Here is a 15,519-nt window from a genome sequence, read left to right on the forward strand (position 1 = left end):
AATTAATCAAGATGGAAAACTAAAGCACACATGGATATGCTGAATGAAGCCTCGTTATGTGAAAATATAGGTTTTGTTCTTGTGTTTTATATCCTCAGCCGCTGCTCACCATCACTGCTGCTCATCTGCTGGGTGAGGCCCTGATGAGAGGCTTATCACAAGTCTGCAGGCAAAACTGAACATCTTAGCAGTTATGAGGAGAAAAGAGCAGTTTAACCCTAGAGTCTTTGGGCAGAATTTTATAGCTACGCTTCTTTTTTCTTTCATTTATATTCACAGAAAATTAGAGTCATCTGTTCGTCACAGTAAACCTGTCGACTATAAATCTATGCAGCAATTATTGCACAACATCTCTGCATGTGATTTAGCAGTTTCGTGTGGGAGTATGGGGTTTAGATTGCTAAAAGATCTTAAATGTAACAGTCCAATTCATAAACTAACTTTTAGAATAGGCAACAACTACTTTGTAAGGTTTTAGTCACGCGTGTCCCATGCTTCCTTTAAACAAGTGATGGATGAGTGTCTTTAATATTCTGGTTGAAAATAAGTCTCAACAACTTCAAATCTGCACATGAAACTCATGCGATATGCAAACAGGAAGAAAGGAGTATCTGATTTTAACCAGAGCATCCTGTCTTTACTTTCTTTACTGAGACACTTGAGTCAAAGAAACCGCAAAAAACACATATGTAACTATGGCGTTTATATTTCTGTGCTAAACTTTGGGGTTATTTAAGAAACTTTCCTTCTTACAGTTATATCTACAACGGTCCCTTAAACAGTCTAAAAACGACAACATTTAAAGCCAATAATGTGAATAGTGTTTCACACGTACAGCATAACTCAGGTGCTTTCCGGTGGTTTGCGATGTTAGTGTTGCACCAACCGAGCTACTGGAAGATGCAGGAAGAAGATGCACCCAAGATTCTTCCATTTTGTGACTATGAAATGATTTAATACACCATCAGTTCTTCAGTGCTTCAAACATTTAATGTCTAAGTTCCCAATTTAAACGTCCTGTAGCTCAGAGATATTCTGGCAAAGGAATACAGGACTGTCTCAGAAAATTAGAATATTGTGATAAAGTTCTTTATTTTCTGTAATGCAATTAAAAAAACTAAAATGTCATACATTCTGGATCCATTACAAATCAACTGAAATATTGCAAGCCTTTTATTATTTTAATATTGCTGATTATGGCTTACAGTTTAAGATTAAGATTCCCAGAATATTCTAATTTTTTGAGATAAGATATTTGAGTTTTCTTAAGCTGTAAGCCATGATCAGCAATATTAAAATAATAAAAGGCTTGCAATATTTCAGTTGATTTGTAATGAATCCAGAATGTATGACATTTTTGTTTTTGTAATTGCATTACAGAAAATCACAATATTCAAATTTTCTGAGACAGTCCTGTATAAGAACTTAGTTAAGGCAGATGTTGAGTTTAAATTCTGTGTTGTCAGTTAAAATGACAGAGTTTAATACTCACTTTAGCTGTTTTATTGGTGCCAATGATCAATACTTGGTCCATACAGTCTGTTTATTTACATGCCAAAGTTAACAGCCGAACATATCTACATGAACATTAATACTGGTGTCCTTTTTAATGGTCAGCAGCTTCTGGATGTCCTTCCTGCCAGCATGTTGCTCAGTTTTAACAGTGATGTAAAACTGCTGCAGTTGGAGCCCATCAGTCCTTGTGCCTGGCCTTTAGCCTCATCACCAGTTCTTCATGCACAAGTAAGTTTGGAGTCACTGGGTCATGACTGCTCGCCACCTTCATCCATCTCTACATCTGCTCCAGCCGCATTTTCCTGCTCTGGGTCGCCTGGCAGGACACCTGTGAGTGTATGGATGAGCTCCTCAATCTGCTCCTCGGATAACCGCTCTTCACTCTCTTCTACCATCTGAACAAAGGAAGAAAAATTAAGGCCATGTTAAGCAATATCTTCTATTGTAAAGAATGCAATACACTGCTGAACTGCAAGTAGCTGCGTCTTTTTATTTAATTGTTCATGCTTTTCTTTGAACATAGTCACATGTGGTGTGTTAAGTACCTGGGTTCGTTTGATTAGATTAAGAGTATTAAGAGAGTAATCCTGGTTTTTAAGAAGCTTTTCATCACACATGATTTTCTTCAGTGAGCAATGTTTGCCAATTTCCATGGAAATGCAAACGTAACAATTTGCCGTGACGTCAACCAGTCTCTAAACATCTAGAAACTTGATAAGTTTACTGATCAGAGCCTGTGATGTAACAGTACTCTACAAATGTGAAATACTTTCTGAATTCGAAATTTTCAGACTGAAGCCGCCAAAAAGTGAGAAGATGGATCATTTCTAATTTTAGATTTACTCTTAATTAGTTTTCTGGTGCAAGGAACTCTCATCTCTCATAACATGCTGGACATTAAGCATGTTTTTGTTTAGAGAAACGTAATACACACAAAGGACAAACTTCTCTCAGGCAAAATGTATTCAAATGATTATATCAGAGATATTTTAACTTTGTTGGAAATACCACAACCTACAGCAATATAACAAGTGTTGGAAATCAGCATATTGTAACATACTGCTCAGTATTGAAATAGGTAGATGAGCAAACTGTGATCAGCAACTAGCCAGTATAGATGGAATAGTTCTGAGGATGTTCACTCAAGCCCACAGCTGAAGTGTTAATTTGAGGAACGTACCAGTACTGCACAGACAATGCTGTTAGCCATCTGTTCCTGCAGTTATCAGCTGGTAAAACCTTGTTTTAAAACGTTAAATGGCAGTGTAACCAGAGCGTAACCAGAGCTCTGCAGGTGCCGACACCTGTCTGCTGCAGCAGGTGGGAGCAGCTGTGGTAACGGCATCGGCAGAGCTCAGCCGGTTACACCCGCACATGCAGCTTCTACCAACAAATAACAGACACAGCTATGATACCAGAATGACCCTAGCTAAATCACTTTTCTCTGCCTATGCCCAGAACCAATGCATTGAAAAAAACAGTAATGTTTAGAGCAGTCACACACTGGAACCATCTCCCCCCATGTCTAGTCGCAATAATCAAGGTGTCAAATGTTAAAAGGAGACTGAATTAGGCTGTGGTTCAGAAGGAAGTTATGATCGGTCCTAGGTATATATTGTGATTATTTTGCAAATTGTAAGTATATTATAAATGTAATAGTAAATATATTCTAAATTACTGTAGGCTATGAGTATATATATAGTATAGTAGTATAAGTATATTATAAATTATAAAGTCGTTGCAAACTATTTTGTTCAAAAGTGGGTACAGATCTGGTGATAGTAGCAAATATTGTTACTTAAGATGTGGATGTTTTTGGTTGGTTATTTAATATTTTATTTTTGTTTCAATTTATTATTTTAGGAATTCTAGTGAATTTTTTTAACCCTTTTTGAGTTGTGATTATTGTAATCTTTTGTATTTCTATGTGTGGACCCCAGGAAGTATATTCTTCCCATGCTGAAGACTAATGGGGATCCTTATTAAATAAACAAATAAACCTGCTGCTCAGCGGCAGGTTCAGTGACAGCTCTGCCGCTGTCGGCTCCTGAAGATAAAACTGTCTTTATGTTAGAATAAACCGAGTTAAACTCAGACAACTTTATTTAAAAAGTGTGTGTGTGTTCTGGAGGGGTGTTCAAAAGTAGCCTCTGTGTCGCTGTCCATTTTTCTCTGTCACTGAGCAACTCCTGCCTCACCCGTCCCCACTCCCCAGTCCCTCCCCACTCACCGTCTCAGCCCCCTGCCCACTTTTTTGCATTTTTCATAATTATGAAGTGGATGGACTCAGAACTGGGGGTTTAATTACACTTTAAACAGGTCAGGAAACACATTGGCTGATGGCTTGGCGTCCTGTTACGGCAGGCTTATTGTCATTTTAACCAAAAGCTAAATCTGTTAACTGTTTTAAGTGGCTCCTGAAATCATATTTATAGATTGGCCTTTTTGTGAAATGTTTTTACCTATTATTGTTCACCATTTTATAATTTTTTTCTGTTTTAACAGTATTGGATTTTTGTTTTCCGTTTTTGTTTTTTCTTTATTTGTGTTGTGAGAAGCACTTTGCAACTGCATAAGTGCTATATAAACAAATATATGATTTATGTTACTATTAAATATTAATGTTTTCTTTGGGGCTCTGATAGCTAAGTGGTAAGGGTGCATACCACATGGGTGCAAATGCAGCAAGTCGCCTGGTTCAATTTCTGACCATTTGCTGCATGTCATTCCCCGACTCTCTTTCCCCACATTTCCTGTCTGTCTCCACTGTCACTAATAAAGGCACAAAATGCCTGAAAAAAATCTTTTAAAATAAATAAATGTTTTCTTTGTATTTTTTCTAGCTGCAGAGGATCATCCCACCTGATTGAGTCTCCAAGCAGAGATGACGACAACACCTGCTCAAAGTTCCAGTTTCATGAACATCGCACCATGTCTGTATGAGACTCTGTCCCCGTCTTCAGTCAAGTCTGGACCCAATGACGCAGACACCAGTCTTGTCAAGGCTAATTAGAGGTGAGCATAGTTCATTGGAGCTCAGTTTAACAACAGAATGCTGGGAGTTTATCTCTGTATGCATCATGCACCGCATCAATATAACTTGTGCTTTGTTTCTGTTTTCTGGCTGCAGAGAGGATCATGTCAGTACACAATGAACACCTGATGGACAACATGCGAGTCCTCAAGCAGGACCTGTGAAAATACACGCTTTCAGTTCCACTTTCTTGAACATCATGTGTGAGACTCTATTCCATGTTGAGTGACCTCTTCAGTCAAGTCTGGACTCAGTGAGTCGTTACTCTTGATCAACGCAGGGCAAGTGGCCAATTATTTCATGTTTTTTCATTCCACCATGGATTATTCTTCATATGGACACATGCTGGTTTTTCAAGATCTCCATGCTGCTTTGTGAGTACACTGGATAAGTTATTGGATCAGTTCAATCTGTTTTTCAGAGAATGTGTAAATGCAAAAGCATTTTCTGAAAGTTTATCAATGAAAGTCTATACATGGGTTTACAATGTGCTTTATTTGTTATTTCCTTTGTAATTTAGCAAAAGCAGCTTTTGATTGTAAAATCTATGTCAACCAAGTGTAATGCCTTATGTGTTTTTGCAAGAAATTGTGGTCAGCTGGTGGTAATTTACTGTAAAGTTGAACCTTGCAATAAAACATAATATATCATACAGTTGTACTGTCTATCACTGAGATAGACAGTAATTAGGTTTGCGGTATATCTGTTGTTTTTAAAATAGTTTACTTTACACAGGTTTATATTAGCTGTTATTTTTAAAGCAAATTACCATAAACAGGTTTACAATATGTCTGTTTTTCATAGCTTCATTTATTTATTATTTTTATTTATCGTAAACAGAACAGTTCTCAACTATGAAATGTATGGTTGCCTGAAAAGCACACCATAATGTCATATACATTGTTTCGTATTTTTGTACGGTGAAATTATGGCAACCACAGCTGCCAGTATTTTACTGTAAAGTTGAACCTGGCAATAAAATATAATATATCATACAGTTGTACTGTTTATCACTGAGATAAACGGCATTGTTAGGGTTTGCTCTAAAATTACTGGAGTCCAGCTTAAAGACCTCTGCTCCCTCTGGAAAGCACGGGTGGTGCAGAAAGCAGACAGGATACTCTCCCACCCTGATCATGCTTTGGCCAACCACTTTGTAATTATGCCCTCGGGTCGGCGGGATTATGTGCCGGTGCGGAAAACAAACCGCTATGCGGATTTCTTTGTTCCGTCTGCCATAAGGCTGCTAAATGCAAAATGAAACTTGAAGTTTTCTTGCTATGAACGACTGTGAACCATGAAGTACTATGAAGTGGTTGTTGTTGCTGATGTGGTCGTGGATGTTGGCTGTTTGGTGTATTGTGTTTTGTTGCTATGGACAGGCCTACTGTAGAAATGAATTGCCCTTTGATATTAATAAAGTATTCTGATTCTGAGATAGACCGTAATTAGGTTTGCAGTATATCTGTTGTTTTTAAAATAGTTAACTGTAAACAAGTTTAGATAACTGTTATTTTTAAAGCAAATAACTGTAAACAGGTTTACAATATAATTTTTTTTCATAGTAATTTACTGTAAATAAAACAGTTCTCAACTATGACATTTATGGTTGCCAAAAAAAGCATACCGTAATGTCATATACATTGTTACCGTATTTTTTTTACAGTGAAATTCTGGCAACCACAGCTTCCAGTATTTTACCGTAAATTTCAGTTTTTTTTTTTACAATACAGTACAATGGACACGCAACTTTAACTTAATTCAAGATCAAAGAAACTGGTGTTCCAAACGTGTCACTGATGATGCAAGGTGACCTAAGTAAACATGCCGGTGACATCACAGGGGAAGACATTCCGGAATGCCCGTACTCTGCTATATAAGACTTCAGCCACACCCAAGTCAGTCACTTCTACTCAGATTCTGAACAGGAACCAGCATTCTGTCCTAATTTTATTGATTCAACATTTAAACCTCTAAGCCGCAAAAATGTTTGGAAAGTTGTTTTCTCGTAAAAAGAAACGAGTGGTGACAGGTGAGAACACCAACCTTCACCAAAGGGTCTTAGACTGCTCTGACATCCCAGTAAAGCATGCAGAAAACGAAAACAAAAAAGAAAAGGAGGGCTGGACAAAACGCTTCTTTGGTTACATTAAGAAGATAAAACCGGAGAAACCAGCTCCCCACACCACCACAAGAACCCAGGAAACAAAGGCCAAGAATAGATGGTGTCATTTCACCTGGTTCAAGGAAAAACAATCAAATAATAATAATAACAATAATAATTTATTTGATTTATATAGCGCTCTTAAAAGATCTCAAAGACGCTTATTAAATGAAAAAAACTCCACCAATACTGAACAAGCTCAATACTCAGCTGATGAATATACTGGAGATCAGTTGAAGAAACTCTCCTCCTCTGAGCAGCAGAAAAACAAATTATCTACAGGAAATGTAGAAGATGTTTTGGAGTCAGTTCTTAATATTGAAGAATATTTCAACTTTAAAAACGACAATTTTTTCAAAGAACTGAAAAATAACATGATAAAAAGACTCAATAAGGTAATTAATGTAGACAGGATCCCCACTGACCACTTTGGATTTCCAAACATTGGGAACACCTGCTACATGAACTCCACCCTGCAGAGTCTCCTCTCTTTAGATGGTTTCATCAGCTGCATCAGCAGCATGAAGCACATCTCGGAGTCTGTCCCGTCTGCTCAAATCCTGAGTCTACTGACTTTGATCAAAGATTTCCACACCTCAACAGACTCCAACACCAAGAGCAGCCTCCTCAAATCTTTGAAGGATATTATTAGCGAGGAATCCCCCAAGTTCCTTGAAAATTCAGAGCATGACGCCCATGAGTTCCTGACCGTACTCCTGACGAAAATTCAGAGTCTGTCGCCTCAACTTAAGGAGAAGGCAGCTATTTTCAGAAAAAACTACACGTGTCCAGTAGAAGACCAACTGGCATTTAGTATGGAGAACACCAGGACTTGCAAAAGGTGTGGAATCCAGTCAGTACGGAAGGAGGAATTTACCAACCTGTCTCTGGACCTGATTCCTGGAGGGTCCGTTGAAGAGATGTTGGAAAATTATCTCAAAGAAGAAACAGTTGAATACAATTGTACATGTGGAGGGAACGTGTCAGGCATCACTCCGGCTTTTGCAACCTTGCCAAAAGTCCTGACCTTACACCTGAAACGTTTCCGCCTGACTCCGTATTATACTCTGGAGAAGGTGGATGATCCTGTACAGCTACAGCGGGACGTGGTGGTGTCGTCAAAGCTGGGTGGAGGCTGCTACAGTCTGGTCAGCACCATCAACCACATGGGGAACACTGAGAGAGGACATTATATCTGTGATGGCATCCATCCAGAAGACGGTTCAGACGAGACAACAGACCGCTGGCTCACGTTCAACGACTCCACAGTTTTTGAAACAACTGGGTCAGACGTCTGTGACACTCGACAGCAACTGGGATACATTCTCTTTTACAAGAGAAATGTCTAAAAGCACATGCAAGAAGAGCGGAGACCAGGGGCCTCATGTACAAAACGTGCAGCGCACAAAAAACCTGCGTACGCCACTTTCTTTGCTCATGGTCGGATGTTCTAAAAGTGATTTGAACGTGGAAAGTTGCGGTCTTTCACGCACAAATCATGTCTGGCGTACGCACTTTTCTCAGGTTTTGTCCGTTGGCGACACTCACTGGTGATGCAGTCCAGGATATGATTTCATTTCATTTCATTTGTTTATTTGGAAGGGACAGATACAGAAAACATAGACGGACATAAATGGCTATCTGATGCCTGTATCATAGCGTTTATAGCGAATGCTAATTTGCAACACAACACATGAGGAGATGTGACGCCAATAAGTTCACGACCACGTGAAGGACACGACAGTCCCCACATCACCAAATAAGTTACACACGAGTGGAACTGCAACAGGGTGGCGTGCCTTCTCCGGGTGGGTGGGGAAGTCCTGCCTCAGGTGGAGGAGTTCAAGTATCTCGGGGTCTTGTTCACGAGTGAGGGAACGATGGAGCGTGAGATTGACAGACGGATCGGTGCAGCGTCCGCAGTAATGCAGTCGATGTACTGGACCGTCGTGGTGAAGAGGGAGCTGAGCCGAAAGGCGAAGCTCTCGATTTACCGGTCAATCTACGCTCCTGCCCTCACCTATGGTCATGAACTTTGGGTAGTGACCGAAAGGACGAGATCGCGGATAGAAGCGGCCGAGATGAGTTTCCTCCGCAGGGTGGCTGGACGCTCCCTTAGAGATAGGGTGAGGAGTTCGGTCACCCGGGAGGAGCTCGGAGTCGAGCCGCTGCTCCTTCACATTGAGAGGAGTCAGCTGAGGTGGCTTGGGCATCTGTATCGGATCCTCCTGGATCCTCCCTAGGGAGGTGTTCCAGGCATGTCCCACCGGGAGGAGACCCCGGGTAAGAACCAGGACACGCTGGAGAGACTATGTCTCTCGCCTGGCCTGGGAACGCCTCGGACTCCCCTCGGAGGAGCTGGAGGAAGTGTCTGGGGTGAAGGAAGTCTGGCCATCCCTGCTGAGGCTGCTGCCCCCGCGACCCGGGAACGGATAAAGCGGAAGAAGATGAGTGAGATGAGGGAACTGCAACAATCTCAAAAAATCAACCACATGAACATATAAAGGTAGGAGCACAACGATGGAACCCGCTAATCCCAACGGATTTGGGCGTACGGAGTTTTGAGCATCTGGATTTTTTTTTGCGTACGCAAGAACAGAGACCACAGAGACCATCCCGGCCTGGACGGATAGAGGAGTCCACACCACAGCGGTAAAGCCGTGGTACAGAGCTCCACAACCATCCAGGCCAGAACCACCCCCAGGACGACCCCCTGCAGGCAAAGGTCACTCCCAGCATGGAGGTTCCCCATGAGGAAAGACTGGAGCTAAAAGCTGCAAGAAAGCAGGATAAGATAGGCTATGAAGTTAAAATACACACTAAAAGACTAAAAGTACAACATAAGGGGGCACAGTGGCGCAGCTGGCAGTGCAGTCGTCTCACAGCAAGAAGGTCCTGGGTTCGATTCCCGCCGGGGACGCTGTGGGCGCTGAAGTGCGTGTTAGTTCCCCCATGACTTCAGTGCCCACACCCTGGGTGGGGTTGGTGAAAGGATCTTTCTGTGTGGAGTTGCATGTTTTCCCCGTGTTCCCCTGGGTAGCAATGTGAGCTACCCTCACAAAAACATGCAACAGTTCTGGGCTATACATGCCCCCTCTGGCCAACCGGGGTGCTAGATGGGGTGGGGAGGATCTGGCCAGAATAACGTGATCCTTCCACGCGCTACGTCCGGCCGGAGAAGCCCCACCCTGTCTGGTAACCACGGCCCACAGACGATGAAGTGAAGTTGAAATGAATGAATGAAATGAAGCCTCACCGTGGGTTACGGTTCTAACTTTGGGAATGATTAAAAGGCTGGTGCTGGAGGACCTCAGGGTCCACCAGGGTTTATAGGGTAAAAGCAGATCAGACGGATATGAAGGCCCCAGCTGCAGGAAGGGCTGCATTGAATTCCTGGGCGTTGCTATAACGGGCAAAGCCCTCTCTCGCTCTCTTCTCTTTTTGCTCTCTCCTACAGAACCTCTGCACCTCGGACCTGCCGAGAGGTTCCCTGTGAGCGACTAGCCACGACCGGCCTCCCCTCCAGGATTGTTGACCGAAGAAGCGTCTGTCTGGAGAGCTGCACGACTGACCCACCAGGTTCTGAGCCCCAGAAAGCGGAACCGGGACCCTGCATGCCTCGACGTGAACGTCTTTGGACCGACCTGGAGCTGAAGGAGACCCAGCCACTGTGCTCGTGCTGCATCCCCTCATCCACAAGGACCAGGAGTGAGAGAGAGAGACGCTCCTTATCAGGATCCCCTGCTGAGCGTAACCCCCTTTGTTCAACCAAGAACGCGACCGGCCAGACCAAACTAACTTCATTTACATGTGTTGTTAGTTTAAGTGTGTTTCTTAAGTTTTGTGTCATGTTTAGTTAGTGTTGTTTTTGTGTAGTTTAGCCATCAGAATCCAAAGTGTTGTCTTACCATCTTCTTGACACTTGTGTAAATAAATTCTGTTTAATTTGAATGAGAGAAGTTGTTTGTGCTTATTTTACACATATTAGTCACAACTGCTGGTTGCAAGGGCCTGTGCTCGGACTCTCCTTCCTTCACTATTATTCTGTAGAATAATTTACCTTGAGACTGATTTTTGCTGTTTAGTTATCATTGTCCTGATTACCACAGGTGGTGCCACATTTTGATTAAGTCATTTTGATAATTCAATTTGATAAATAATCTACTTTATTAATTATTAAGGATTGTCGTCCGACAATCATAATAACTTTTTGATAACTGAGCCAGCACCCACTGTGTGACGCAACACTTGGTATACAAAGCTACAATAGAAACATATACAGTGAGTAGACAGACAAAAAAACAAAAAAACAACCAACAAACTCACCAGCTGAATTTCCACTGCAGTCTGTGGCCGGTGGTTCAAAAGCTGCAGTTTTTCTGCCCTGGTGATGGAAAGATATTCAGATGTAAATGTTGTCCTGGTCATGCAGACTTGCATTGATCTACATTACAGACAGTTTGCATCTTTTGCATTTCACAAAAATACAATTAAATGTCTGGAGTATAAATGTCTTACTGACTTTGTGAGCTTGTGAGGCAACATGATGGTGAGGAACTTTTTGACAATCTCAGGACTTTGTCTGCTGCATGGTGTCTTTGACAGGTACTTCAGCGTCTGAAACCAAAATAAGACAATTGTGGGCTTGTTTTTAAGAGCGTGACTTCCTGGTATATTTCGCATATCTGCAAAGTGAAACAAAAAGTGTGTAAAATGAAAAGGAATGGGTACTATTGTAAATCTGTAAATTCTCATCGTGCATGGAAAGACCGTCCTATAGTATTTTTTTATATACTTTTGTTCTTACTTATTGCTTTTTTTATAGCCCTTTGCAGTGCTAGAGCAGCTAATTATTAGTCATTGACACAAGATCATTAAAATGATCCACATTTTCTGTTCAGCATTGTAGCCAGGCTGACAAGGAGTCATAACTCTGTTGAGCTGTACATTCCTGAAACTCTCAGTAGTCAAGACTTTATGACCTTCTGATGATTTTACTGTTAAAGAACTAGAGGTAAATCAACCAGGCTCCCCTGGCAGGGGCTGAGGGCGATTCTTTAGCTTCAGTGACCTCTTCAGGTCCTGACTTGACTCTAGACTGTTTTGTTCTTACATATCTCACTCAGCTGATCTCAGTTGTCAGTAGAGCTAAATCATCCACGTGTCTGTTAGACTCGACTGCTCAAAAATGTTCTCTCTCTTATTGGCACGACAATACTGGACCAGATCAACTTATCCCTAAACTTAGGATCTGCACCACAGGTTTTCAAAGTTGCAGTAATTAAACAAAAAAGAAAGTCCTGAGTGCTCAGAAGGTTCATCTAAGTCGTGTGACGAAGGTGCTCTTTGGTGGGAAAAAGGATATCAAAAAAGAAGAAAAATCCAAGGCACTCTTCTGCAAATATAAAAAGCCTAGGGCCTCATTTATCAACCGTTCGTAGAAAAGGTTCTAAATTCTGTCATAGGAATGACATTTAGAATGTGTGTAAGTACAAAAAAATCTGGATTTATCAAACGTGCGGACACCGGTCGTACGCACATCAGTGATGATAAATCCCACCTGTTCTAAACTGCTGTGCTCGTGCATGGTTACCGTCATTTGCATTCAGAAACGCCTCCAATTGACCATATATGGAGCAACAACAGCTCCCGCTTGGAGGTTTACAAACTTTATTGAACAAAATTCTGCAGGGTTTACAACAAAAGGCAAATGAAACGAAACAATCAAATATCTACAGATATTCAACATTTGGGGGGGTTGAGAGCAAAAAAAAAAAAAGATACATTTACTGACAAGCTATGGGAAGTGTATTAATAAAAATTAAGAAACAAAGACATTGTTTCATATAAGCTTTTGGCAATATCGTTTTTTTCACGCATCAGTTTTAGAGACGCTAAGTACAGTTTACATTCATTTTTCAGATGTACAATGGAGGGTTTGCTGTTATTCCATTTGCATTTATGTATGTGATATTTAGCTAGTAAAATAATTATGTTGACCATGTTTAATATATTTCTTGGAAGATTATCCATATAAATTAAGATTTGGTTGGAGTCTAAAGCTCCTGCTTGGAGGTTTCACACTCAGAGCTGTTCTGCAGAATAAATGAGTTTTGCGTTCCTCAGCAACAACGTTTGACAGATACATAGTTGCATCGCCGATTATTTGTGCATGGATTGAATGAAATCCTTTTATGTTCACGTAACTGAATTCATTGTGTGATGGTGATTTTATTGCGATTTGGGTGCAATCTATAGCTCCAATTATGTTTGGGAATCCGGCGATGGCGTGAAATCCTCGTTTACTGGGATGGCGGTGGTGCGTTTGGTCTCTTGCTCCAACATAGGTTGTGAAACGCGGCATAGATCCATCAGAATGTTTTTGGGGAAGCGGTACCTGCTGAGAAGCCGCTCCGTGCTCTCACTGAACAGATAAGCTCTTTGAAAACGCGCTCTCTGCGGAGCGCGTTTTTGCGGAGCGCACGGTCTCTAAATCCTCCAAACGTGCAAGATAAGCCATGGTACTTGTACTTTCTTTTCAGGTCGTCCTGCCACAGCTGTCTTTTATGGCTGTCACACCAATTATTCAAACTGTCTGCTAATTTACTAATTGAGTATCTTTATTAATTAGAGGAGACGGGGAACATGTGTGAAGTTTGAGATCGCTGAACACTGTGACTGTTTTACTGGGTTCTATTTGTAGTTTCACTGTTCTACCACTAGATTTTGTGTGTACGCATGGTCGGAGTTGTGCTTACATTTACACGCGTTTCTGCGCACAGGTACATGTTGATAAATTCCATCCTTTGCGTGGGAATGCTCGTACGCACGCTTTACGCACAGATCTGTGCGTACGAACGGTTGATAAATGAGGGCCCTGGGCTTTTTATATTTGCAGAAGAGTGCCTTGGATTTTTCTTCTTTTTTGCAGTAATTAAACCTTTATTTAAAAAACATTCTCTTGATTCAAAGATTTTACCTAATTATAGACCAACTTCCAACCTTTCTTTTGTATCTAAAATTCTGGAAAAGATCGTTGCAGCCAGTTATGTGAAAATTTGTATAGAAATGATCTGTTTGAAGTTTATCAGTCAGGGTCCTCCCCGCCCAACTATACATCTGTGTCTCTCCTTTCTCTGTTCTTCATTCTCTCTGTCTGTTCTCTCTTTTCCTGCTCTGCCCAGCTGGCCTCCGGCAGGAGGACCCCCCTTATGATCCAGGTCCTGGTCAAGGTTTATTCCCTCCTAAAGGAACTTTCATCCTTTTCTTGGCACTGTTTGGCTCATGGTTTTTCTCCTAGGGAGAGTTTTTTTTACCTGCCATTGTTTATGTAATAATTGCTCGGGGGTTTATGTTCTGGGAAGCAATAGAGACAACTTGTATTGCAATAAATAAAAATATATAAATAAAATGGAATTGAAATGTGTTTTTTTATAACAGAGAAGCTCATATGAAGCGATGAAGAGGATGTTTGCCAACCTCATACATGATGGTGTTGAGGTCCTGCTGCGCCACGCTGTGTTTGCTCTTCCCACTATCTTTCCGCTGTTCCTTCAAGTCTGTAAGGAGTTTAAACACCTGACAAACACACGGATAAAGAAAAAAAGCATTAACATTAATATCTTAACCGATGACCAAGAAAATGCGACACAGCTCATCGCCTTACCTCGTAGTTACTGAGCATTGCAGCATTTGCATTTTTCCTGAGGAGAGAAAAAAACAGGTTCAAAATCTGTTCATCTTTGTATCGGAGTGATCTGAACTTCCCCAGGTCTTTCTAGATTTAGAAGCGCCTTTGAAACTAATCTCAGTCTTCATGTAGAGAACAGCATTTACTCTTTAATCTTCAATGATTTATTGCTGCGGCTCAACAATGCTCGTGTTTTATTGAAAGCACAACAGTAAATCTACAAGAAATCATTATTTTCAAGTTTTTTTTGTTCTCCAAGTCAACAAATTAAAAAATCTGAATGTCACACTTCAATATTTAGTCATGTGCACCACCCACAAGGCTGTGAACTGCAGCCACTTGAGTATTTGAATGTGCAATACATCTGTGGTTCAGGTAATGCCTTTGCAGCATGTTTTGTCAATAACCACAAAAACAAAATAGCCCAGTATTGTAGGTATAAATTAATTAGAAAGGATCTGAGGACATTAATTGTAACCTTTCCTTCTGTACGTGACACACATTTGAAAATGTGTCTCAGCCCGTTTGTCCCTAAATTATCAGGAAACTGAAGCAACGACGACGCTTCGGAATCTTTAAACCCTCCAAATAATACTTGCAAGTAAAACTATCTATAGACAAAGAGTAGTTTCTGTACTAAGATAACATTAAACAAAAGTGTTCAACCGTACACTTCCATCTCGCTGGCGTTGTGGTCCGTTGCTGTTGTGTCCGTATGGAAATTCTCTGCTCTGCTCAAAGGTTCCGCTAATTCAACTCTCGGGTTGTTTAAAAAAAATAAAAAATAAATAAAACAAAATCCGCCGAACTAGCGTAGTCAAGGTTTGTGCTGCCCTCCTTTGTACAAATTCAGATTTACAAGTACAACCTGCAAGTGGCGTGCCCTGCCAACCCGAAACCTAAGCGAGGCAACCGAGATGAATTGAAGTGACCCATTTTATTTAGTTCCGTAGAGCTCACCTCTGAAATGTCCAAACCTGGTGGCCTACAGGATAAGAGTTCATAGAGAATAACCATGAAATAAACAAATAAGATTGAACAAAACAAAAAGACAACCAAAATAAGTTGTCAATAAAAACCATTGAAAAAAAATATTCAAAGCTTTTTACTTCCAAA

The 15,519-nt window shown here is 41.0% G+C and overlaps 1 protein-coding gene across 1 annotated transcript; it reads right to left on the reverse strand.

Annotated features, from left to right (window-relative positions):
* Nucleotides 1-1,319: 1,319 nt before the first annotated feature.
* On the reverse strand, nucleotides 1,320-15,152 carry crcp (calcitonin gene-related peptide-receptor component protein). The gene is made up of 6 exons (XM_061739701.1): nucleotides 15,075-15,152; nucleotides 14,380-14,416; nucleotides 14,193-14,291; nucleotides 11,236-11,330; nucleotides 11,040-11,097; nucleotides 1,320-1,910 (listed from the first exon to the last, which is right to left on the reverse strand). The coding sequence occupies exons 1-6, from the start codon at nucleotides 15,080-15,082 to the stop codon at nucleotides 1,764-1,766; spliced, it is 444 nt and encodes a 147-aa protein (XP_061595685.1). The 5' UTR covers nucleotides 15,083-15,152; the 3' UTR covers nucleotides 1,320-1,763.
* Between the last annotated feature and the right edge of the window lie 367 nt (nucleotides 15,153-15,519).

Source organism: Cololabis saira, chromosome 14 (assembly GCF_033807715.1).
Source record: "Cololabis saira isolate AMF1-May2022 chromosome 14, fColSai1.1, whole genome shotgun sequence".
Taxonomy (NCBI): domain Eukaryota; kingdom Metazoa; phylum Chordata; class Actinopteri; order Beloniformes; family Belonidae; genus Cololabis; species Cololabis saira.

Bases quoted from the DNA above. Each gene is read 5' to 3' on its own strand.
- crcp (XM_061739701.1), bottom strand. The intron at 14,292-14,379 runs GTAAGGCGATGA...TGTGTTTGTCAG, and splicing joins CAATGCTCAGTAACTACGAG to GTGTTTAAACTCCTTACAGA. The intron at 1,911-11,039 runs GTGAGTTTGTTG...TCCTTTGTTCAG, and splicing joins CTGCAGTGGAAATTCAGCTG to ATGGTAGAAGAGAGTGAAGA.